The sequence below is a fragment of the Delphinus delphis genome, chromosome 7 (genome assembly GCF_949987515.2).
Source record: "Delphinus delphis chromosome 7, mDelDel1.2, whole genome shotgun sequence".
Classification (NCBI taxonomy): Eukaryota; Metazoa; Chordata; class Mammalia; order Artiodactyla; family Delphinidae; genus Delphinus; species Delphinus delphis.
Genome location: NC_082689.1, coordinates 624,076 through 650,311, shown reverse-complemented (window position 1 = coordinate 650,311; position 26,236 = coordinate 624,076). Strand labels below are relative to the sequence as shown.

The window sequence follows — 26,236 nt, the reverse complement described above, 5'->3', positions numbered from 1 at the left end:
TTTAAGATAACTGTGGTGGTAATGGGCATCCTTTCCTAATTAGTGATGGTACTTTAAATAATTTAGCATCTGTTGTTTAGAGGATAACGTTTGCCGTTGGTTTCCGGAAATATATTTAAGCCGTTTCCTCACTTAGTGTTTTTATTAGAGTTGGTTGTTGGATTTTATCACATGCGTGTTCAGCATCTATTCACATATGGTTTTCTCCTTTAATTTGTTGTAACAGCTTGTATTGATAGATGCTTTTGGTACATTTCCGGGATATAATTGCTAGCAAGTATTTCATTGAGAAATTTTGCATTTCTATTCATAAGTGAGATTGACCTGCAGCCAGCCAGCTTGCTCGCTCTTTCTTCTCCGTCTGGGTTTGTTGTTGGAGTTGTGCTGTCTTCATAAAACAACTTGGAGTGCTTTCCCTTTTTCTGTAGTGGCTTAAGTGACGCTGGAGTTATCTGTTCAGTTTTGGATGGAATTCAGGTCTAGTTCTGTCTGGTCCTGGTCCCTTTCTTTTTTTCCTCCAATTATTTTTTTGTTTTTTTTTTTTTGCCCACGATATGCAGCATGTGGGATCTTAGTTCCCTGACCAGGGTTCGAACCCGCGCCCCCTGCATTGGCAGCGCAGAGTCTTAACCACTGGACGGACCGCCAGGGAAGTCCTCATTGGTAACTCTTTGTTCACCTGTTCAGTGGGATTTGTTATAGTCAGGTTTTCAGTTCTTGCTTCAATTTTGTTAATTTACAGTGTCTAGGAAATCATCCATTTCTTCCAGATTTTCTAGTTTGTGGCCATCTTTACACATGTGGTCTCCTATGTCTGTGATTATATCTTCTTGTTTTTCCTCGAAGGAACTGGTGAGGAATTTGTTTTAGAGAACCAGCTTTTGGTTTTATTTATCCTTCTATTGAGTTATTTTCCGTGTTCTTTAATAGTGAAAATATGTAAAACCCAAATTCTCATTTGAGTCTATGAAACTTTACTGTGCCCCACTGATTCTGCTTTTCTCTTCTTTCCATTGCTTTCTAGATAACTTATGGCTTTGCTTTTATCCCTCCTTGATCCAAGGGTTATCAAGGAATGTTCTGAATAACTAGGAGTTCCTTTTTATCTTTGTTTTAACAGATCATGATCTGAGAACACGGACTGTAAAAATAACTTTGCATAAATTTTCTTCACAGCAGTTACATGACAAAGTGTTTTTCTTTAGTCGCCTTTCTTTGTCTATTGACTCAAGGTTCTCTATACCAGTTAATTCAGATGTGTCGGTGGTCTCAGACCTCTGCCCTTGCTCATACTGTGTGTAGGGAGTCTGTCCAATTCCCAGAGAAGCTATTAAAGCCTCCCACTTGAATTGTATTTTTGTCAAGTTCACATAGTATTTTTTTCTAGTCTTTGCTCTATGTATTTATCTGCTGTAAGTATTCATAGATACGGGTTTATGAATGGTTTATCTTTATAAATTGTTTCTTTTATCATGACCACACTTTCCTTAAATCCCAACAGGGTTGGTATTAACAATGTCTCTCCCTGTTCTTTTCTGTTTGCACTAGCTTGGTATCTCTTAGCCTGTTCCTTTGTTTTCAACATTTTTTTTAGCTACTTTGTTTTAAGCATGTTTCTTCCATGTAACATACCTTGGTTTTCTGTGGTTTTCCCTCCGCCCCGCCCCTGCCCCCAACCTGTCTCCTCTTTTAAGGAGAAAATTTGCTTCTTTCACATTTAGACTGGTGACTGATGCTCTTGAATTTTTCTGTTTCTTTTCCATTATTTTTACTGGTTTGATCAAGTTGCTGTTCCATATTTTTCTCTTAATTTGGAAGTAAGTTTTTTTTAATGGCTACCTTCCTTTTTTATTTTTCGTTATCAGACACTTACCTCTTTATTATTTAAAACAACGTGTCTGCTGCTTCTTCTGCCAGGACCATCTATCTGTTTTCCAGCTGACTGCTCCCTTCTCCCTCTTGAAAGTTTTACCTCTCTGCTGTCACTCCTGCCCCCAACTCTTAGGTTTTGCTGAGGAAGTTTAATATTTTAAATTCTGGACTATGAATAGTGTTCCCCTAGGATGTTCCTTGTATTCAAGAGATCTTAAGTCAGTTGTATAGTACACAGCCCCAGTTAAACTCTGGGATTGCTCTTCCTGGGACATTTTTCTTTTGTTATTGCTGTTTTCTTTTCCTCCATCTTCCCCTTTTACTTATGGGGACTCTTACTGTAACAGGTAGGTTTCCTAGATTTTGTCTCTGAGGCTGTCTTTTACCCATGATTTCCCTCCCTGATGTTTGCCTTGTGCACCAAGATTTCTTACATTTGGTCTTCCATGTCACATTCCGAGTCTCTACTGTGACCTTTCATTTAGTTCAGCTACAGCAGTTTGGGTTTGAAAATCGTGGATTTTAGGTCCAGAAGGCTGTGTGTGAATTACTGTGCTTTCATCTTCATCACAGCGATACTGTTTCTTGGTTTCAGGTGTTGTCTTCCTCCTCCTGCAGCTTGGCTGTTGAGCTCATCTTGGAGGCAGGGGGACGAGGGCACACTCACATGGGCCTGTCACCTTACCCCTCGAGTCCTCACACCCAAGGTCTCTGTTCCCAAGCTCTTCCAGGGTTCACTGTATTCTTCTCGTTCCTTTCTGGTTCTTCCTTCCGAGGAAGCTTTCATCTTCTGCTTCTCCTGCTGCCTAGCGTTTCTGCTGTCCTGGAAGCTTGCCTTGATCCTGCTGCCTAGGTTGAAGCATTTTGGACAACCTAGATGGAGCTTTACCTGTCTCCTTAGTCAGAATTGCTCCTTCCTTTGCACACTAGGCTGCACCCAGTACTCCTTCCCCACCTTTAGTGATGATCTGTCATAGTAAGAAGCAGTTTACAGACTCCTCTCCTTTTTCCCCTCTCGTTCCTGCCAGACGGATGAGAGGGAGAACCAAGACTGTATCCTTATCTTCTATGACATCGTACCACAGAGTTCGAGTTAAGTTAAGAATGCTACTGCTATCTTGACCTTGGTTAACCATTTTTTCAGAGGTTTGGGAACATTTCCATTCAAAAAGGAAACTTGGGTGTGTGCAGCATTCAGGAATGTTTCAGTCTGGGGGAAATAGGGAGGCAAGAAAGTGAAAGAAGTTTTCTCATAAGTTTCTAAGCACCAGAAGGAATCAAATTTGACTGTATTCACATCTCTTGACTTTGTCACCAAAGGTTAGCCAGCAGACCCCACATCTCCCGAAGCTTCCGAACTATCGTCACAGTTCTCGAGCACTCAAGTGCCTTCAGTCCTTTTTCTTTTACTTGTAAGTGTAGTTGTGTTGCTGTGTGTGCCCCAGTGTCAAGGTCCAGTTCTCAGGAGCTCAGGAAGTCTCCAGCAGACAGCAGACAGATGGGCTCCGACAGGCACCCCTTCCTTGTACAAAGCTTTCAAAGAGAGAAAGGAAATTACGTAATTCCAGAGGTTATGGGAATTTGTCTTTTTCTCCAGTTGCTCCTTAGTGCCTAACGTGTAATCAGTACTAAGAAAGGTATTGTTGGAGACATGGAATGTATATGTCTATACATGTGTATAGATGGTCGCTTTCATTAGCTTAACTTTTTATATCTAATTTATATAATGAGGTGATAATTTCATCATTTCTGGGGAAGTATTTGACATAATGAGAAGCTGAGTGAGACAAGCTATTGATGCCTCATGTGAGCCTTTTTACATATCAATTCATGTTAAATTGAATATGTGTGTATATGTGTATGGATTACATGTACTTTTCTTTTTTTTAGACAGATTGACAAAACTTCACTAAAGATGTCTAAGGTAAGAGATCACACTTTGTGTACCTACAATATAAGGAGAAACTGCTTTATGTTTTGAAACCTTTTGTAGTCAAGATTTTTATGATTCATTATTTTGTTTTGTTTTGTTTTTGGGTTTTTTTGCGGTATGCGGGCCTCTCACTGTTGTGGCCTCTGCCGCTGCGGAGCGCAGGCTCAGCAGCCATGGCTCACGGGCCCAGCCGCTCCGTGGCATGTGGGATCTTCCCGGACCGGGGCACGAACCCGTGTCCCCTGCATCGGCAGGCGGACTCTCAACCACTGCGCCACCAGGGAAGCCCTGATTCATTATTTTTAATATAACTGTTATTTGATTCATTAAGACAGAGTTCTAATTTAACAGTCATCCTAAAAGCTGTGAGCTTTCTCTTTTCAGATTTTCAATTTGTTTCTAAAAACATTAATGGCAATCCATTTAGCCTCCCTAGATCATTCCCAGCAGACCATTCAAATAATAATTTTAAAATTGTGATAATTCATCATGATGAAATTTATGGGGTTCTCAGACTTGATAAATTGGCTTACGTCAGCTCTTGAAAATTAGCCCAGAGCCTGGAAAGGAATTGGTTCTAAAAGACATGCTGAGAAACACAGAACTTGTAGTTAAAATTGCAAGATTATTATTTCTCTTTACTTTTTATTTTTAAGTCTTCGGGTGTTTCTTACAGTGATGCGCAGTCATAGTGATTTTCTTTTTTTTTTTTTTGCGGTACGCGGGCCTTTCGCTGTTGTGGCCTCTCCCGTTGTGGAGCACAGGCTCCGGACGCGCAGGCCCAGAGGCCACGGCTCACGGGCCCAGCCGCTCCGTGGCATGTGGAATCTTCCCGGACCAGGGCACGAACCCGTGTCCCCTGCATCGGCAGGCAGACTCTCAACCACTGCGCCACCAGGGAAGCCCCGATTTTCATTTTTTATACAAGTGTCAGTGTGGAACTTTGATAAGCAAAAAGGAAAATAAAAATTAGCCATAATTCCATTATTCAGAATAACCGCTTGTGACGTTTTGTGAATATTCTTTTTGCATGTGTGACTATATATTTATAAAAGGTAACCTTAAAGGAAGTACTATTCTAAATCTTGCCTTGTACATTTAATACATCAATTGCTGTATCTTTTTTTATTTCTTCCCATTTTTAGTATATCACAGCCTAGATTTCACTGTTTTACTATACTTGCTTTTTTGAATCTCCTCGTGTCAGGTATCCATCTATCAAGGAACATTGACGCTTCAGCGGCTTCCGCCGTGACCCCTTTCTCACTCTCAGTCTTCTTTCTCTTGGTCTGTGAAGCTAGATTCTCAGCATCCCACCCCTAAGTGGGCTGCCTCACCCTCGGTGGGGCTCGGTTCCATTGAGCTAGGAATGCAGCAAGAGACATGACTGTTTCCTGGCTACTTTTCACAAATGCACCGCTCCTGATACACGAAGTCTTTACTTTGGAAGCTGTTCTTTTTTTTTTGCGGTATGTGGGCCTCTCACTGCTGTGGCCTCTCCTGTTGCGGAGCACAGGCTCCGGACGCACAGGCCCAGCGGCCATGGCTCACACGCCTAGCCGCTCCGTGGCATGTGGGATCTTCCCGGACCGGGGCACGAACGCGTGTCCCCTGCATCGGCAGGCGGACTCTCAGCCACTACGTCACCAGGGAAGCCCTGGAAGCTGTTCTTTAGCGAAGTTTGTTGCATGAGACCACTGTAAGTGGGGTCTTACTTCGTACGTCTGACAGATTTTCCTTCAACTCTATAGACAAGTTTTTAAGTTGAGATTTGAAATTGTACTAAGATGAACTAAGCATGTATCTTTTATGTATTGCTTAATTGCTTAACAGAAATGTTATTTTAGGTCAGCATGTAGGCATGAAGTGATACTGGATTGGTTTTTCTTTTTTAAATATCTTCAAATGAATACCGTCAGTTTTCTGATAGCAGTGACTTTTTGGGAGTATTGATTTATGTGTATACTTCTTTGATTTGTGAGAACTAAGGATATCTGTGTTTGTCACAGGTTTAATAATGTCTTAAAAGCAACTAATAAGGTGTTTATTTGTTCTTTTTTTAGCAACAACCAACTCAGTTTATAAATCCAGAAACTCCTGGCTATGTTGGATTTGCAAATCTTCCCAATCAAGTTCATCGAAAATCAGTGAAAAAAGGTTTTGAATTCACGCTAATGGTGGTTGGTAAGAAATTAACTTGTACTCTCAAGTTATTAAATATGTGGGTGTCTCCTTTTCCCAACCTGTGGAGTATAATAATGTAACCTAAAAGTCACAGGGAAGATTCCTTTGTTGACGGAGTCAAATAACTTGGAAATTTGAAAAAAAAACTTCTTTAGAAAATTTTGCTGAAGTGCAGAATTATAATTTTTATGTCATTTTTTGCTTGTATGTAGTGAAAGTGTTTGCTCATTGTGACAGCGGGCCTCTGAAGCCCTCCCGCCGCCCCCCAAATCCTTGCGGCCTGGTGTCCATGACGCTTTCTAGCCCCTTCCCCACCGAGCAGGGCTCACTCGTGTAGCCAGTAGGACGTTGTGGAGATGAAGGTGTGGCCTGTGCCTTGCCTTCTCTTGAATCATCACTGTCGGGACACTTCATAGTGAAGTCCTGCAGGGCACGGCGCTGAGGCCTGCCAGTGACCATGTAAGTGACCGTTCAGAAATGTCCTCCAGCCCCAGTTAAGCCTGCTGGTGACCGCCATCCTGGCCAACATCCCTGTCACCACAGAGGGACCCTCAAGCCATAACCGCCCACCTTAGACACTCCCGAACTCCTGACCCAGAGTCCATGAGGTGGTAAATGTTTGTTGTTGGTTTAGGCCTCTGAATTTTACAGTAATTTGTTACACTTGAAAGATAACAAACACTTATAATTAACCAGAAGCATGTTTATTTAATACTCATAAAAAGAACTGTTCAACTTTTTCTGGTGGGTATATTTTAAACAAGGAACAACCCTTACTACACACACGTGTTTTAAAATAAGTACTTAAAGTCGTTTGAAATTGAGTGGTTACCTGAAATGTCTATTATATCAGATATATTTTATCATGGATTATAGCATATATATTCTGTTTCAGCGTGTCCATAACAAACTTAACTTGATGAACTATTAATTCTGCTTACCATACCACATTTTATTTCATTTCTGATAATCGCAAGATTCTCCCCAAATGCTGAGGTAGCCACTGGGAAAGCTTGATGGGTGCTCATGCATGAGTGGGACAAACGATTGTTTCCTGGGATAAACAGTTCACAAATCTGAGATGAAAAAAACTGTGGGACCCTAGGCCCAGAGAAGTGAATGGTGACATGTTTTAGGAGCACAATTACATGATGATGTTAATAATGCAAATTCCAGTTCCTGGTAGAAAAGAGAAATGCAGTGCAGTCTGTCACACAGTTACTTAATTTAGAGCTTTAAAACCAGACAGTTACTTCTGGCCCTGATAGAATAACTCAGGGGTTGACAAGCTCTTTCTGTAAAGGGTCAGATAGTAAATATTTAAGGCTTTGTGAGCCTTACAACTTTTGGTGCAGCTGTTAACTCCACTGTCGTCGTGGGAAACAGCCATAGACGACACATGAACAAACAGGCACAGCTGTCCCAGTGAAGCTCTGTTTTGTTCATGTGGTAGAGGGCTAGATTCGCAGGAGAGCTGCAGCTTGCCAAACCCTGAAAAATTTTCTGATGGGCCTAACAGCAAATTGTACACTGCAGAAGAACGGGGGCAATAGAAAGCATCCAAACTAAAGCACCAAGCAGAATACATATAAAGAAAAGCACGCAACCGGATGGTGAAAACCACTGGTAAATGGGAACATCTTACAAGCACACCAGGGCATGTAACCAGATGGCGAAAACCACTGATAAATGGGAAAATCGTACAAGCACACCAGGGCATGTAGCCAGATGGTGAAAACCACTGATGAGTGGGAAAATCCTACAAGCACACCAGGGCATGTAACCAGATGGTGAAAACCACTGATAAATGGGAAAATCGTACAAGCACACCAGGGCATGTAATCAGATGGTGAAAACCACTGATGAATGGGAAAATCCTACAAGCAGCCAAAGAAAAAGAAAAACATTACATAGGGTCGGAGGTAAGAAGGACCACTGACTGCTCATCAGGAATAATGTAAGCCATGTGGAATGACAGTTTAAAGTACTGAAAGTATAAAACTATCAGCCTAGAATTCTGTGTTTGTCAAAAATAACCTTTAAAAATGAAGGTTAAATAGAAGGTAAAGACATTTTCAGATAAATAAGTGGAAAGAATTTATCAGTATCAGACGTATACCGTAAGGAAGATTAAATGAGGTTTTCAAGTTGGCACAGAAAGGAGAGCACTGGAAATGGCAAATGTATTGGTAAAAATAAGACTTCTTGCTTTTCAGTTTCTTTCAAAGATAATTGATAGTGTGTAACGTGTAGGAATAAAATGAATAACGGTAGCGCAGAGGACAGGGTGAGTAGAAGCGTGCGGCTGTGAACTTCTTACGTTACGTGTGAGGCGGTAGGACATTACTGAAAGGAAGATGCTGGGCTAATGGTGCACGTTGTGAACTTAAGAGCATCCACTAGAGAAATAAAGACTTGGCTAAAAGCCAATAGCTTTGATAAAATAGAGTATAAAAAAGTATGCAGGGGCTTCCCTGGTGGCACAGCGGTTGAGAGTCCGCCTGCCGATGCAGGGGACACGGGTTCGTGCCCTGGTCCCGGAAGATCCCACATGCCGCGGAGCGGCTGGGCCCGTGAGCCATGGCCGCCGAGCCTGCGCGTCCGGAGCCTGTGCTCCGCAACGGGAGAGGCCACAGCAGTGAGAGGCCCGCGTACCGCAAAATAAAAAAAAAAAAAAAGTATTCAGTCCAAAAGAAAGCAGGAAAAGAAAAAAGGAAGATGGCAGCAAGATGGCAGCCTTGAGCATAACCTTGTCGATAATTATGTGTAAATGGACAAGGTAAAGTATAAGGGAAAGGTAGGGGTTATCAGACTAAATGACCTCCTGTTGTCTACAGGAAAAACCCTTTTCATTAAAAATAAAAGAATGGGACATTGTGATGCAAGCCCCAGTCATAAAGCTGAAGTGGCTGAATTACTATCAGACAAAGCAGACTTTAGGTCTACTACCTGAATATTCCCAGAGAGGAAGAACTTTATATCATAACGAGAAAGGGATCTGTTCAAAACAACATTATCTAAAATATGCATGACGCAGAGTCTGATGGGAGAAAGATAAATCTGTGAGGACAGGAGTTTTTAACACTCCTCACAGTAGTGTATGAAGCAGATAGAAAGTCAGTAACGTTGTAGAACGTTTAAGTTATGCTGTCAAACAGTACAGCCCAACTGACATGCAGAGCACTGTGCTGAACAGCTGCAGGACACCTGTTCTTGTAAGGCACGTGGAACATTCACCAGACATGCTCTGCATTATGAGAGTATTAGGCCAAGCACTGCCCTACTGCAAATGATGAGAAAAGTAGACTTAATTCCTCATGAGCCTAGACACAGACACCTTACTAAAATTGCAGCAAGTCCTTAATACAGTCAGTTCTACTGTAACACAGTATTTGTGTGTTCCTAAAAAATCATCATGCAGGGAAAATAGGGACACGACACTCAAAACCTTCCTCAGTGACGTGTTAGGAACATAGTAAAAATGATCTCAGTTTCACATGTTAAATGGTTAAGAAATCAAAATTACTACACCAAATAAGCCACTGAACTGAAGTTTGTGAAAGGGGGCATCAGGATGGTTGCAGCCTGTGTGTTATTGTGAGGTTGTGGAAGGAGGGCTATCTGAGGATGGGTGGACAGTTGGGACACTGGAGGTAAGTGGCTGTGGCTTGTAATACGTCAGCTGGTAGCTGTGGTGTATGCCTTGGGAGGAGTGTTCCTTTGTGGCTTGATTCTGCTGGGTAGACCTAGTTTCTCACCAGTGAAATCACACGTAAGTAAATGCAGCGTTTGTATTATGCTGAAATTGTTACATAATATATCAGTTGTGTTGGAACAAATTGTCACTTTCAAAGCAAGTGTCATGGCAGGACTGACTGTGCATCCTAAATGAATGGAGTTGGTCACAGGAATGTGTGGTTTAACACCGGAAATCAATCACTTTGGTCCTAAAGGGGAAATACCTATAGTTAGCATTACTTTCACTCATGAAAAACTGAGAGAAAGAAGTAAAATCTCCTTAATGGCAAATAACATGATTTGTGTATGTTAAAATCGTAAGAAAATACAAAGCTGCTAGATCTAATAGGTAAAGTTTAGCAAGATTGCAGGTTCCGGTCAGTATACAAAAATCAACTTTATTTCTATAATTACCAGCAAGTAATTTAAAAATGAACTTAGAAATACAATATCAAAAATAATTACAATGATAAAATCTTTTTTAAAAGTAGTACCATTTATAGTAATATAAAAGGTACATACTGCTTAGGGATAATAAAACAAAATGTGGGGACTTCCCTGGCAGTCCAGTGGTTAAGAATCTGCTTTGCAATGCAGGGGACGCGGGTTCAATCCCTGGTCGGGGAACTAAGATCCCACATGCTGCGGGGCAGCTAAGCCCGCGCGCTGCAACTACTGAGCACTCGGACCGCAACAAAAAGATTCCACATACCACAACTAAGACCCGGAGCAGCCAAAAATAAAAATAAATATAAATATATTTTTTAAAGTATTAAACTTAAAAAAAATTTTTTAACAAAATGTGTGCAAGACCAACACTGAAAACTTCAAAACACAGCTGAAAAAACCAAAGGAAAGCTGACTGGGTTGCGAGACCTCACCTGCTCGTGGAGTGGGGCTCTTCAGATGTCCTGCCTCCCCAGATTGACCCATAGAGTCAATTAAATCCCTGTCAAAATCACAGCAGACTTTTGAAAAACAGGAGTTAGTGATCTGATTCTAAAGTGCAAGTGTGAATGCAGAGGGCCTAGAACATGACAGAACAATCTGATTTCCAGCAAAATCCACAGCAGTGCGTAGGGTAGGCGTAGAGATCAGCTGCATGAAGTCACAGCCCAGACCGCACGTATATGGTCAGCTGAGTTTTGACTAAAGTGCCAAGGTAATTCAGCATGGGAAAAGGTTAGTCTTTTTACAAATAGTGCTGTAGTAATTGCTTGATTGTTGGGGAAAAAAGTGAACTCTAGCCCCTCCTTTACACTGAACATCAACAATAAACTCAGGATGGATTGTTGACCTAGTTGGAAAGCTATAAAAAGTCTAGGAGAAAATTGCTTTAAAAATGTTTATGACCTTGGAGCACGCAGATTGCTTAGGACATGAAGAGCACTAGTCACAAAATAAAATAATACGTTGTGCTTCACTCAAGATTTGCCTTCTTCAGAAGGCACCAGTGAGAAGATAGGCCATAAACTGAGAAAGTGTTCACATCGTAGTATATGCAACACAGGACTTACATCTAGAATATAAAAGTTTTCACAGGCTTAGTAAGAAGACAAATGACCCAATTACAAAAAGGGTCAAAAGATTTGAAGAGACATTTCATGGGAGGTAAGCAGATGGGTGGTAAACACACGATGACGTCCTCTTCAGTCATCAGGGAAACACACATGAAAACCACGATGGGGTAGCCCCGCATACCCGCCAGACTGGCTGAAGTGCTATAGGCAGGCAGTGCAAGTGTTAGCAGTGGAGCAGCTGGTGAGAAGGCAAAGTGTGCCCTTTCTTCACAGTTACATGGGCACCCTGTGACTCAGCGGTCCCCTCCTAGGCGCACCCGAGAGAAGTGATAGCACGTCGCAGACTGTGTGTGAATTCTCAAAGCCAGTTTTCTGGACACAGCTCGGGTGTCTGTCCAGCAGCAGGTTGTGTTGTATCCACATGACAGAGCATTGCTTGGCAGTGCAGAGAAGCAGGCTACCGGTAGGGGCGGCAGCACCGACCAACCTCAGAGGCTAAGCGATTGTTTGCTGCGCCAAAGCTGCCGGACGCAGCGGAGAGGGGCTGCTGCTGTTTCGTGTTAAATTTTTGGGTGGTGATGGATTTGCACTGGTCCACACCTTCATTCGCGTCGTTTCCCCCATCTGAAGGCTCCTATTTGGGACACTCCCAGCTGGGATAGAGATACTAGTGAAAGTATTAGGACAGAGCAAAGCTAGGTGTGCTCAGAGATTCAGCCCAAGGGTGGCATCATGTTCTGAGTTAATAAGCAGATTATTTGTAGATGTTACCCCAAAGCTATTCCAAGTGAAATAAATCACTTATACCTTCAAAATTAAGATTCATAATTTAGAATCAGCCATCTCCACTCAGACGCCTCTGCTCAGTGTCTTCTGGCCTTGGTCCCTTTTCAGCTGTGTTAGTCACAGCTCTCACCATGCAGTCGGTGACAGAGTGGCTTTGCCTGGCATCTTCCCCTGCTGGACTGCCAGACTCCATGGGAGCAGGGACTCACCCATCCTGTTGTCTGCTGTGTCCCCGCACCTACACCTGTGCCTGGCACTCGGGGAGAGGACTTGGCACGTCCTGGCAAAGTCCCCTGCAAGTGTAGTGAACGTGTACAAGGGCGTTGCTGGACACTTTATTAAAAGGACAACTTGCTGGGATAGTGTGTATTAGGTCATATCCTTGCTCTCTTATATTTGGACATGTTCAAAATGTAATTCTGTTTTTGTCCTTTTAATGTTCCTTTTCATCTATGAAAATGGCAGTCTAGTTAAAGTGCAGTCCTAATCGTGTGTGTCTACAAATTTCAGATTCAGTCTTCTGTTCTTGATTTTCCCAGAGGTAATTTTTAAATCAGATGTATGCTCCTTCCACAGGCTGAGCAGGCACTTAGCAGAGGGGGGGTCGCACCGAGGTGCCCAGGGGACAGTCGGACCAATACATGCAAATTAAGCCTTAGATGATGACCTCCAGTAAAGTGTTGGAATCTGTTCATGCTTCCTTGGAATGGGAATTTTAATTTTTGGTATTTTGCATCTTCTTTGAAGTCAAACTTCAAATATTCGGAATACGTGATACACAGTGGTTTAAGTGGAGTTTTTAACTCGTTAAATGCTTGAGTGGCTATGCGCTGCCCGAATTGGTCGCGTTACACTCAGCAAAGTGAGCAGGAAGTTGCCTGATGTGCGGTGGTTGCCAGCGGTGGGATGTGGGGCTGTGAGTGAAGCAGGAAGAGGGCAAGGGGCCTGCTCTTGCCTTGGTGTCACAGGGGAGATGGCAGACTGGTTGTGCGCAAGGGTTAGCTGTCCATCCGTCCTCCGTGCCCTGCCACAGCTTGGGAAGCTGGGCGTTGTTGACGTGTGTGTGTGTTCAGTTCTCTGAAACGTGATGAGTTTAAGGGTTAGCGGAGCCCATACCTGAAAATCTACTGTGCATTCCTTTTCTCAAAAAAAAAACCCACCTCAAGTCCATTCCACATATTTGGGAAGAGGTCACATTGTGTTTATGAGCTTAACGGATCCTGGAGCCTCACAGACCTGGATTCCAATTGAGGCCTTGCTCTGGACAGCACTCTGAGCACAAGGCTACTGACCTTGGAGCCCCTGTCCCCCCTCAGTGGGGCCGGGAGGGCTGTGCCGTGTTCACAGTCGCCACATGGGATGCAGAGACGGATGTTCGTGAGGTGCTCAGTCCAGGGCCGGGCCTCACGCAAACGCTCAACAGAGTTGACTGTGTCACACGCACAACGTCATGACATCACTTTCCTTTTTGTTTCAAGGTGAATCGGGTCTCGGAAAATCAACTCTCATAAACAGCCTCTTCCTGACTGACCTCTACCCAGAAAGAGTCATACCTGGAGCCGCAGGTACGGAAGTTTCCGCGCTGCACTACGTGAAAGCTGCGGCGGAGTGCATAATTAGTATTTTGTGCCGTAGCTTTGTGTTTTGTTTGTTTTTGTTTGGCTCTAGACACAAGGAGAGCGTCAGTCGGTAGGGAAAGGTGTGCTGCACCTGACGTCCTTGGATCTCGATTATACACACTCAGACCATGTACCATGGTCCGTCTTCTCCAAGCTTGTTTTCTTTGTCTACAAAGTGTAATAGTTCCTGCCTATGTTGTATGTTTGATGGGAGGATCAGTGTTCTCATGAAAAAACCGGCATACACAGAAGATTTCTGTGGGCATAGGTGTCATCGGACCTCTTCCCCTAGGTGTTAGCGTCCAGCACTGGACACTGGGCTTCTTGAGGCTGTTGAGTGAATGAACCGTGCATACATCAGTCTGGGACTTGGGCCACCACAACACGACTGCAGCCCTTGGACGGTTTTAAAATGAATTCATTAATTGTTCTTTTTGTCCCGGGAATCAGAAATTATAATTTTCAACTCCCAAGCAGCCCTTTAATCTTAGCTGCGATGTGTCCTTCGCTGACCCTGGGTCGTTTTTACACAGTCCTCATGTTACCTTCTGAGAACTGTCCTTAAAGAGAAATAGTGAACTTCTGAGTCATTTGTTTAATAAAAAGAAAGTAACAGGTAATTTCTCATTTTTGCAAACTGGCTCTATTTTAAGGTACGTTCCTTTATTAAGTTTGCTTCTTCTTTTTCTTAGAGAAAATTGAAAGAACTGTCCAAATTGAGGCATCAACTGTTGAGATTGAAGAGCGAGGGGTCAAGCTGCGGCTGACTGTGGTGGACACACCAGGCTACGGGGACGCCATCAACTGCAGGGATTGGTACGTGCCCCAGAGCCCCGCCAGTGATGAGGCTGTGTGCCTGCCTACGTTTGTTTCTGTGTATTTCAGTCTGTAATGTTGATGACTGATTGCTGGGTTTGGAGTAGCTGTGTATAATAAAACAATGAGACAATTTAAATCATTTTAATTACGGCATTTTAAATGAGGAATTTCACAGGGAATGAGTATTTTTTTCTGTAAGAGCGTTCTAGTGAGATCTGATATCACAAAGCCAACCATACAGCAAATGCTAGAATAAATAAAGCACCTTGATTTGGACCATGGCCAGTGGACAAGATATGGTAGTACAGCCTTTCTCTTTTCCATATTCAAGAAGATGAAACCTCTTAAGAGACTTGCTCCAGAGCTAGTGTCTGTAACTGGCTGCTTGTTGCACCATTTGCACAAGTAAAGAAATCCAGAAGTAGAATGTAAGCGCAGTCTGTCCCCTGTACCTTGCAGAGAATCCGCCTTCGTTGTACACACTCCCCTGGTTCTAATCCCCATAAGCATAAAGCACCAACTTTCCAGCACTGATGAGAAGAGGGAAGGAAGGAGAGGGCTGTCTTGCGTCTTTCTCCTTCACCAGGGGTTTCTCCCTTCCTTCCGCAGGCAGCCCTTAGCTCCCGTGTTCCGCTCCCACTCTGCCCCGACTGTCTTCAGTCAGTCAGCTCAGCCTCTTTGTAACCTATCCATCCAGGCTTTTGACCTTCAACACTTACGGAAATGATTCTTAGCACAGTTTCCGAAAGCCTCCATCTTGCCAAACCTAGGAGTCGGTTTTCTGTCCCCATCTTACAGTTGAATTATTAAATCACACCTGCTGGAGAGGCAGGGAATAGAACAGCTCGTTTTGCCTTTGAAGTTTGGGACAGCTGCCTCTTGCATCCCGTGATTACCTGTGTTTGTGTTTCTCTCAGCTTTAAGACAATCATCTCCTACATCGATGAGCAGTTTGAACGGTACCTGCATGATGAGAGTGGTCTGAACAGACGGCACATCATTGATAACAGGGTGCACTGTTGCTTTTACTTTATTTCCCCCTTCGGACACGGGTAAGTAAGCGTTTACCATGGAAACCTGGTGTGTAGATTAAGATTTCGTGTTTACTATGTGGGTTTCCAGCTTTCCTCCAAACTGCATATTTTATTATAAGAATTGGGGTAATTTTGAGAGAAAAAAGTTCAGTGTGATCTCCTTATTCTTCCCTTAAACATGACTTTTAGACTTAAGCCATTGGATGTTGCGTTTATGAAGGCGATACACAACAAGGTGAACATTGTGCCTGTCATCGCGAAAGCCGACACGCTCACGCTGAAGGAGCGGGAGCGCCTGAAGAAGAGGGTGCGTGCTGGGCTCCCCGGGCCGGGGCGGGGGGTTCGGACAGTCCCTGCCTGTCTGGTACAGAGCAGGCCTTGCTGATGTCCGTGCTGTCAGCGTCGGTGCGCCTCTGTCGTCTCACAACTGTGTAAGTCAGACGAATTCTTAGAAAGGGACTGAGGTGCGTTTATGTTTTTGAAGGAGGGCTGCATTTCCCTCAAAACAGGTTTGTAGCCGTTTGCAGCCCCCAAAGCAGAGTGTGAGCTTTTGCTCCTCTGCGGCCCTGGAGCAGCTCTGGATGTGCTCCCGGCGTGTGTAGGGTCCCTCCTGAGAGATGGGAAACGGCACCTCGTTGCAGTTTGCGTCCGCCTGGTTGCTGGTGCGAGTTTCTGTCACGGTGCTTGAAGCCCGTTGCCGTGTCCTCTGGGGTTTCAGAGCTTGCCGCTCTTCACTGCGTTTTTATTGACTCACAGGTACTCGTGTATTTTTAGGCATTGACTGTCGCGCTGCACGTTACTTCACCTAGTTGGACTTTCGTGTTACCTCATGTCTCTCTTGATGTCTTCTGCTGTAAGCGGAGCTTTAAACTAATACGGACTTGTGTTTGTCAGCCCTTTCCTTTATTGTCTCACGTGTCTGCCAGTGTTTTAGGAAGTATTCAGGCCCTTGGAAGAGTCCCTGAAAGCTTACGCATTTCTATGCTTGACAGTAAGTGTCTTGGCAATTCACACTTAAGGGAACTTCACCTTTCATAGGATGTTACATTAAATTCCGGACAGGTAGGAGGGGCAGCTGTTGGGGTTAGGAGGCTTTATACCCATCTCTGATCCTGTGTCCAAAATTCTTCGGGCTCGATTTCAAAGGCTGAAAGGAATTGAAATCGTGGGCCTTGGCAGTCCCTCTCCTTATCCGGTTTCTTCCTTGTACCTGTGGGTGTGCTCCTCCTTCACAGTCTAAGAACATCTGCCCACCTCCCTGTCTCTCAGAATGGCCCCGTAGCTCTGCAGTCGCCCACAGTGAGGAGGTGTGATTATTTTTGATCCATCACTTTCTTGCTGCGGAGTGGGGAGCAGGCAGGGGGTCACGCTCACCGCTCAGCTTCTCCATCTCGTTGGGGAACAAGCAGTTAGGAACAGACTAGGGCCAGCTTGTGAGGGGGAGAGGGTGTGGGGAGGAGGGCCTTCTCTTAAACCCCAACTTAGTGCGGACAGGGGGTTCGTCCAAGATCTTTGACCACGCAGGGCCCTTCAGGTCACATTAAGGAGGAGAAAACTGGGGAGCAGGTTTGAAGTAGGGGTGCTTCCTGCTTACTTGCTTGTGCTCTCCCTTCCCTGGGTGGTCCAGACTCTGGCGTGAGAGTAGAAGCAGAGCCCCAACCTCGCGTCTGACGGAGCACCGACACTGGGGGCTTGGGGCTGCTGCTTAGTGGACTGGCTGGTGGTGAGTGCCTGCTTACTTCAACTCCAGCCCAGTTGCCCTTTCCCTCTAGGCTACTCTACTACTTGGTTGATAGTTCAGACTGTGAGGTTACACTGCTGACCACTTTTTTCCTGTTGAATAAAATCCAGACCCCTAGATCCCTCACCTGGTGGCATTCAGGGAACTGTCCACCTCAGTTGTTTCTTTGTCCTGTCCAGCTGGATGTCTTAACCTTCCAGCCATTCTGGATTTCTTGTAATTCCCAAGACACAACCCTTGCGTCCTCCCCTCCATGCCTTTGAGGAGATGTTCCCTCTGGGCGCATCTCCCTTCTCTACCTGCAGGACTCCTTCCGGAGGCTGGTTGTGGTGTGGTCTGCTTTACCTGCTGTACTGGGACTGTCGTTAGTCTGCTGCTTTGGGCAGTGAAGGTGGTGATACGTTGTTGTTGTTACTCTGGACAGAGGGTCCCTCGGTGCAAGCATGAATACCTTTTTAGCAGTTTGTAAAATCATTTGAAAATGATTTTAATCAATATGATTATTGACATTTGGATAATTCTGACATACTTCTAATATGATGCGTTAGACTTGACTGAAATAGTATGCAGTTTGCTACAGTTGCTCCTGGTTTGGTGTTTCTTTCAGATTCTGGATGAGATTGAAGAACATAACATCAAAATCTATCACTTACCTGATGCAGAGTCAGATGAAGATGAAGATTTTAAAGAGCAGACTAGACTTCTCAAGGTAGGAGCTTTGTCTCCAAGTACACAGTGTAACTAACTCACTCCTTTTTCCTGTAGTCAGTGCATTTAAAATGGAAAGAGCTGGCAAAGCACAGTCTTAGAAGGCTTGGCCTCTGAGGTTGCCAGGTAGATTTGGTCACAGTGGTAGTTCTGCTCTAAAGATATTCTGGCATAGCTGTTACCTGAGGCTTAGAAACCTCACTGCAGGTTTAGTTTGATTTCCTACAGTTTGTCCCATGTGGAAAAGAACTGCCACTTGCAAGTAAAATATGTGTACCGTTGGTTTTCCGAGTGAGCCTCGTAGTTGGCAGCGGCGTGCTCATTCTGTGCTGACGTTCCTGTGTCCGCAGTGAAAGTTGGGGTTTCCTGTGTGGAGCCAGTCTACCCCGTGTGTCTCTTTCTAGGCCAGTATCCCATTCTCTGTGGTTGGATCCAATCAGCTGATTGAAGCCAAAGGCAAGAAAGTCAGAGGCCGCCTCTACCCGTGGGGCGTCGTGGAGGTGGAGAACCCAGAGCACAACGACTTCCTGAAACTGAGGACGATGCTCATGTAAGACGCGCGTGCATTCCCACCGGCTTGGAGAGCAGAGCTTTCGAGTGGGGGGTGTGCGTGGGGCCTGCGAGCCACACCGGCTCCGTTGTGCTCCTGCAGCAGGGCTATCCCGGCTTGATGCAGAAGGCCCTCCGCTCTCTGGGACTGTAGCAGACTAGCCTCTTCCACCTGGGGCCTGTAGCTTAATACACTCTCCTTCCTAATCTCAAAGACCTTTTTGATGCTAAAAGTAGACTAGAGCTCGCCTGTGGTGTGGCTGCACCATGCACAGGACACCTCGGCTCTGGCGAGGAAATGGACAGCGTCGCTGCCTGGGACCCTGGGAGCCTTCTCCAGCCACTGCTGAAGTGCAGCCTGCCCATCAGCCTCGGGCTCTCACACGAGGTGGCCCCGGTTAGCCTTGAGGTTCTCCAGTCGGTTTTTAGCAGCTAGAACAGACCTGACCACAAAAACAGACTTTTTTCCTCTAAAAATAAATTGTACATTTAGTAACAAACATGCATTGCTGTTGCCCTTGAATAAAGAGGCTAACAGAAAGAGTGTTGCTAAAATCTAACCCCTCTTTCGTCAGAATTCTGAGATCAAAGAACGGCTGGTCCAGATAAACTTTGAAGAACTGAAAATTGCTCTACAGGCCACGTAGGTCTCACTTGGTTTAGGAATTTTTGGTGAATTAAAATCACTAAAAATACCATTAAAGTTGGCATTCAAGTTATGTCAGATGTAATTCAGTCACCATGTCAGGTGTGAAAGTGCACCCAGGCCCTCCAGGGACAGGCCCTTGGCTGTCATGATCCTGTCTCAGAGCTGAGTGCTTAAGTATCTGAAAAAGCTGGGCCGAAGCTAGGAGTGTTTTCCAAGATGATTAGAAGATGCAAAGTGCTGTTTCTGTCTTATCCAGAAGATAAGTACTTTGATTTATGGTTTTCTCCACAGGTGACACTAATAGGCTCTTTGTGACATACACGTTAAGCTTAAGGAGTCACAAATGTTTGAATTGCTTGTTTTTCGTAAGTTCTTTCAGAAAAGTGTGCTCTGTTTCAGACACTGTTTACCTAAACAATCTCCTAAAGCCTCTGTGCCTCTCCTTCTGTCCACTGTGGTGACCTCACGCAAGGGGTGGTGCTTGTGGCGGAGACCCTGTGGCCCAGCTGGGTGTGTCTGTGCGTTGTTTATCGTGGTAGCAGAGAGATGCGCCTCTGTAGATGTTTCCACAGCCTCATTCCCTTATCCCGAAATTCCAGCAACTTTGTGTACTGTTTACCAAGTAATCTGGGGTCTTAGTTCCTGGTGTGTGTTCTGTGTCCTTCACTGGGTGTTTTTTCCACGCGAATGGCATAGCCCTGGTACATGCTTTTCTCTTTCAGCACTCACATGCAGGATCTCCAAGAGGTGACCCAGGACCTTCACTACGAAAACTTCCGATCCGAGAGGCTCAAAAGAGGCGGCAGGTTGTTGCCCCAAGTCATGCTGTCCCCTCGGTCCATATTTGGTCACCTTGAGTCACGCTGTCCCCCTCTCCTCTGTGTGTCCAGCTCAGCCTTGACCACTAAGCATCACCATTTGGTTTCCTACTCAGAAGCGATTGGGAGATACTTGTTGCTAATTTAATCAAATCGTGGGGTTGGGGTTTGTTTTTGTTTGGGGTGGGGTTTTCTTGTTGTGCCTGTTAAAAGGTATCTTTAACCGTTGCATATCAAGAACAGCTCTAGATGGAAAGGCCAGAGACTTGTGTTGGATCCTGTTTCAACACAAGGTCCCTCGTACATACGCATGAGGTGCACTTTAGAGTCTGCTTTATGGTGTTACTGATTTGGGGACCAGATGTGAGGAAGGGACTTAGAGGCAGCGAGAACATCCCAGTCTGAGGAATACAGCCAGGTTGTGGTACCAAGGGAGTGGGCCCATGTGGAGCCGCGTCTTCGAGGGCTCAGAGGGCCTCCTGCGCCGGCTTCTCCACTTGGACACTCACATCCTGTTCCTTTTTTAAGTACGACTGTTGTAGTGTTTGTTCATAACTTATCTTAGAAGAGTATTCTTCAGATAATACCTGCTGTTTTTGGGGTAAAGTCGAAAGTGCCACCCCCCAGCTTAGAGTAAGAAAGAGATCTTGAATTTTCCATTTCGTATTCCATTTTTCATCGTTTTCTTGTCTTATTCATGTCGTTAATCAGAAAAATGATAAATTTATGCAATTTTCAATAGATATGTTTCTCAGAAATATAAAGTGAAATATTACTTTGAGCATCTGTTGTCAGAAATGACCAACTATATTTGTCGTAATATTATAATTGTAATTTCTTTCACCTCTTAGAAAAGTGGAAAATGAGGACATGAATAAAGACCAGATCTTGCTGGAAAAGGAAGCTGAGGTAAGTAGCAAAGTACTTTTCCTGTTTTTGAGTCTACTGTTTAGTGTATACCTAAAAATATTATTTGTAGTTCATATAGTTTTTTTTCCTTGTTTTTTTTGAAAAGGAACATACTATATATAACTAATCTGTTATATATATATATCTGCACATGATAATATGTATATATATACATAAGTGTATATATTGGTTTACATATATTATCTCATTTAATACCCAACAGCAATTTAGTGGGAAAAGTTGGAAATAGTGAGAATTCAGTAACGTGACTGGTTTTTGTAAGATGTTTAAAAATCAGCAGTTTTCCCATATATAGACAATGAAAATATAATGAAAGAAGCTCATTCAGCATCATTAATGAAAACGAAAGAAATACGTAGTAGGGCTTATATAGGGGAAGAAACTAGAAGAGGCTCTACTGAAAACTGCTTTCAAAATTTGAATAGACACAAAGCTTTGTAGGTAGGATGCTCAGGGTGAGGATCACAGCTCTCTCTAACTCAATTCCCACAGAGTTGTGTGTTTGCTGAGTTCTTCGTTTTAGCGAGAACTTGAAGCAATTCCATTTGTCTTGAAGGCTAAGCATTGGGAAACACAGGAAGCTCTATAAATAGCAGACTAACGAAAAGAGGCTTGCTTTACTGGTTACGGAAACATCAAACGGTGGTCGTGCAGAGTTTGGTACAGGCGGGTTAGGCTGATTAAATGCAGGTCGGGGCTTCCCTGGTGGCGCAGTGGTTGAGAATCTGCCTGCCAGTGCATGGGGACATGGGTTTGAGCCCTGGTCTGGGAAGATCCCACATGCCGCGGAGCAACTAAGCCCATGCACCACAACTGCTGAGCCTGTGCTCCAGAGCTCGCGAGCCACAACTACTGAGCCCGCGTGCCACAACTACTGAAGCCCATGCGCCTAGAGCCCGTGCTCTGCAACAAGAGAAGCCACCACAGTGAGAAGCCCGAGCACCACAACGAAGACCCCCCTGTGCAGCCAAATATAAAGAAAATAAATATATTTTTAAAAATTAATAATAAGTAAATGCAGGTCTGGGAATAGATCAGAAGTGTGGAAATGTGCTCTGAGGTAAAGGTGGTGCTGAGACCTGTTAAAGTGGTGGAATTGAGGCATGTTGAGTAAATAATAAGAAAACAGGCCAGCCTTTTGGAAACAAAAATAAAACACTTCTTTGGCCAAATTAATTCACTGTGGATCAAATATTTAAATGTTAAAAACATAATCACAAAAGTTACCTGAAGAAAATTGAGGTAAATCTTCTACAACACTTGCCTAGAGGCCTTTCTAAACGGAGAGAAACCATAGTGATAAAAAGTGATGGGGTGAGACCTTCAAGATGGCAGAGGAGTAAGACGTGGAGATCACCTTCCTCCCCACAAATACATCAGAAATACATCTACATGTGGAAGAACAACTCCTACAGAACACCTACTGAACGCTGTCAGAAGACCTCAGACTTCCCAAAAGCCGTGAGGCTGACAGGGTCTTGGTGCTCTGACCGGGTGTCAGGCCTGTGCCTCTGAGGTGGGAGAGTCGAGTTCAGGACGTTGGTCCACCAGAAACCTCCCGGCTCCACGTGATATCAGACAGCGAAAGCTCTCCCAGAGATCTCCATCTCAACACTAAGACCCAGCTCCACTCAACGACCAGCAAGCTGCAGTGCTGGGACGCCCCATGCAAAACAACTAGCAAGACAGGAACACAACCCCACCCATTAGGCAGAGAAGCTGCCTAAAATCACAATAAGTCCACAGACACCCCAAAACACACCACTGGACGCGGTCCTGCCCACCAGAAAGCAAAGATCCAGCCTCATCCACCAGAACACAGGCACTAGTCCCCTCCACCAGGAAGCCTACACAACCCACTGAACCAGCCTTACCCGCTGGGGGCAGACACCAAAAACAACGGGAACTGCGAACCTGCAGCCTGCGAAACGGAGACCCCAAACACAGTAAGATAAGCAAAATGAGAAGACAGAGAAACACAGCATATGAAGGAGCAAGGTAAAAACCCACCCGACCTAACAAATGAAAAGGAAATAGGCAGTCTATCTGAAAAAGAATTCAGAATAATGATGGTAAAGATGATCCAAAATCTTGGAAGTAGAATGGAGAAAATACAAGAAACGTTTAATGAGGGCCTAGAAGAACTAAACAGCAAACAAACAATGATGAACAACACAAGAAATGAAATTAAAAATTCTCTACAAGGAATCAGTAGCAGAATAACTGAGGCAGAAGAATGGATAAATGACTTGGAAGAGAAAATAGTGAAAATAACTACTGCAGAGTAAAGAAAAAAAAATGAGAAGAATTGAGGACAGTCTCAGAGACCTCTGGGACATTAAACGCACCAACATTCGAATTATACAGGTCCCAGAAGAAGAGGAGAAAAAGAAAGGGACTGAGAAAATATTTGAAGAGATATTGAAAAACTTCCCAAATATGGGAAAGGAAATAGTCAAGTCCAGGAAGCACAGAGAGTCCCATACAAGATAAATCCAAGGAGAAACATGCTAAGACACATATTAGTCAAACTATCAAAAATTAAATACAAAGAAAAAATATTAAAAGCAGCAAGGGAAAAACAACAAATAACATACAAGGGAATCCCCATAAGGTTAACAGCGGATCATTCAGCAGAAACTCTGCAAGCCAGAAGGGAGTGACAAGACGTGTTGAAAGTGATGAAAGGGAAAAACCTACAACCAAGATTACCCAGCAAGGATCTCATTCAGATTTGACAGAGAAATTAAACCCTTTACTGACAAGCAAAAGCTAAGAGAGTTCACCACCAAACCAGCTTTACAACAAATGCTAAAAACAAACAAACAAACAAACAAAAACAAATGCTAAAGGAACTTCTCTAGGCAGGAAACACAAGAGAAGGAAAAGACGTACAATAACAAACCCAAAACAATTAAGAAAATGGTAATAGGAACAGACATATCGGTAATTACCTTAAATGTCAATGGATGAAATGCTCCCACCAGAAGACATAGACTGGCTGAATGGATACAAAAACAAGATCCGTATATATGCTGTCTACAAGAGACCCACCTCAGACCTAGGGACACATACAGACTGAAAGTGAAGGGATGGAAAAAGATATTCCACGCAAATGGAAATCAAAAGAAATCTGGAGTAGCAATTCTCATCTATTTACAATAGCCAGGACATGGAAGCAACCTAAGTGTCCATCGACAGATGAATGGATAAAGAAGATGTGGCACATACATAAAATGGAATACTACTCAGCCATAAAAAAAAAACGAAATGGAGTTATCTGTAGTGAGGTGGATGGACCTAGAGTCTGTCATACAGAGTGAAGTCAGAAAGAGAAAAACAAATACCATATGCCAACACATATATATGGAATCTATAAAAAAAATGGTTATGAAGAACCTAGGGGCAGGACAGCAATAAAGACACAGACCTACTAGAGAATGGACTTGAGAACATGGGGAGGGGGAAAGGTAAGCTGGGACAAAGTGTAGGAGTGGCATGGACATATATGCCTTAACAAATGTAAAACCGATAGCTAGTGGGAAGCAGACGCATAGCGCAGAGAGAGCAGCTTGGTGCTTTGTTGTAACACCTAGAGGGGTGGGATAGGGAGGGTGGGAGGGAGATGCAAGAGGGAGGGGATATGGGGATATATGTATATGCATAGCTGATTCACTTTGTTGTAAAGCAGAAACTAACATACCATTGTAAAGCAATTACACTCCAATAAAGATGTTTAAAAAAGAAATAGCAAGAAAAAATAAAATAGAATAAATGAAACAAATGTAAAAAAAAAAGTGATGGGGATGCAGGAGGGTGAAGAGTCACCATTTGAATCACCCAAAGTAGCTGGGCCCGTCACTCCCCTTTAGTGCACATTCCCCACTGGGTAGTGGCAACTCCTTCCTATCTTTTTAGGTCAAAAACTGTCTCATGTTGTCTTTCTTATTTCTTCTGTTTCTTGATAATTTTTATTTTTTATTTGAATTGCCTATTCATATCGTTTGCTCAGTTTTCTGTTGAGCCATTGGTCCTTTTACTGGTTTGTAAGAGTTTTTTGTATGTTAACTCATGGTCATGTTTTGGGAGAGCACAGACGTTTAAGTACTAGCAATCACAGGACCCCCGTAAAGCCTGCTTGGGGACAGCAGAGCCCGAGAACCAACGGTGTGTTCATCTCGTGTCCGCAGCTCCGCCGTATGCAGGAGATGATTGCCCGGATGCAGGCGCAGATGCAGATGCAGATGCAGGGTGGGGATGGCGACAGCGCGGTCCACGGGCACCACGTGTGAGGTAACGACCAGGCCTGTAGAGCAGGCGCGTGTCCACCCGAAGGGATAGAGGTTGCCCCTCAAAACGGAAGCTGCTCCACGCTTCCTGTTTCGTAAAGGGTTTTCGTGTTTTCTAAGCTTATAAGTGTGAGTAACAATTGTAATGGAAAAACTATTTCCCCTTCCTACGTAGGGAAAAACACTGTTCTTCCCTGCTGTGTGCTCCTTTCCTGTATGTCCCCTTCCACGCAGAGTGCCCTCACTCCTGGTGACCAAATGTGTGGAGGTTCCCCTGCGCCGAGCAGTGCTCCACAACACCAGCTGGGGGTCCTGCAGTCTCAGTTCTGACACCATCTACCTGGAGATGCTGTCAGACCCCACAGGTCGAGGGCTCAGTCCCACAAGTCTGCCCCCCACTTTAGATGCCAGTCCAAAATCCAGGTTGTCACCACTGCTTCTGACTGACCGCCTAGAGATCAGAGGTGCCCACCCCACCGTGGGTTCAGTAATTTGCTAGAGCGGCTCACAGAACTCAGAGAAACGTTTTGCTTACTAGGTCACATTTATTAAAGGATATAATAAAGAACAGAGGTGAATAGCCAGATGCAGAAACCCACAGGGCGAGTGAGGTCCAAGAGAGTCCCTAGTGCAGGAGCCTCTGTCCCTGAGGAGTTTGGGTGTATCACCTGCCCGGTTTGGATGGATTCACCAACCCAGAAGCTCTCCAGACCCCTGCCTTGGGGATTTTAAAGGAGGCTTCCTCGAATAGGTATGATCAGTCATTAACTCCATTTCCTGCTTCTCTCTCCTTTCTGGAGGGTGGGGGACAGGGCTGGAAATGACAAGCTTCTCATCATGGCTTGGTCTTTCTGGTGACCAACCCACAGAGTTCCCTTATTAGCACAAAATCAGGGAAGGTACATGGGTTTCAGGAGCCCTGTGTCAGGAACAGAGGTCAAGGACCAAGTATCAGGACAAGAGGTGCACCTGGTGCTCTGACCACTTAGCAAATGAAAGGGTTTTAGGGGCTGTGTGCCAGGGCTGGGGGCAGAGACCAGGATCTGT

General features: G+C 44.3%; 1 protein-coding gene across 3 annotated transcripts in view; it reads left to right on the top strand.

Annotated features, from left to right (window-relative positions):
* SEPTIN2 (septin 2) overlaps positions 1-26,236 on the top strand; it is a 33,241-nt gene that overhangs the window by 3,565 nt on the left and 3,440 nt on the right. For 2 of the 3 annotated variants that reach the window (XM_060015775.1, XM_060015777.1), the window contains exons 2-12: positions 3,763-3,796; positions 5,869-5,989; positions 13,512-13,598; positions 14,345-14,468; positions 15,389-15,523; positions 15,695-15,812; positions 17,854-17,955; positions 18,359-18,504; positions 19,875-19,958; positions 20,822-20,879; positions 25,091-25,193. In XM_060015775.1, the coding sequence (XP_059871758.1) occupies positions 3,788-3,796; positions 5,869-5,989; positions 13,512-13,598; positions 14,345-14,468; positions 15,389-15,523; positions 15,695-15,812; positions 17,854-17,955; positions 18,359-18,504; positions 19,875-19,958; positions 20,822-20,879; positions 25,091-25,192 (1,086 nt within the window). In that variant the 5' untranslated portion in view covers positions 3,763-3,787 and the 3' untranslated portion in view covers position 25,193. The remainder of the gene's footprint in view (positions 1-3,762; positions 3,797-5,868; positions 5,990-13,511; positions 13,599-14,344; positions 14,469-15,388; positions 15,524-15,694; positions 15,813-17,853; positions 17,956-18,358; positions 18,505-19,874; positions 19,959-20,821; positions 20,880-25,090; positions 25,194-26,236) is intronic. The other variant, XM_060015776.1, reaches the window with a different exon arrangement.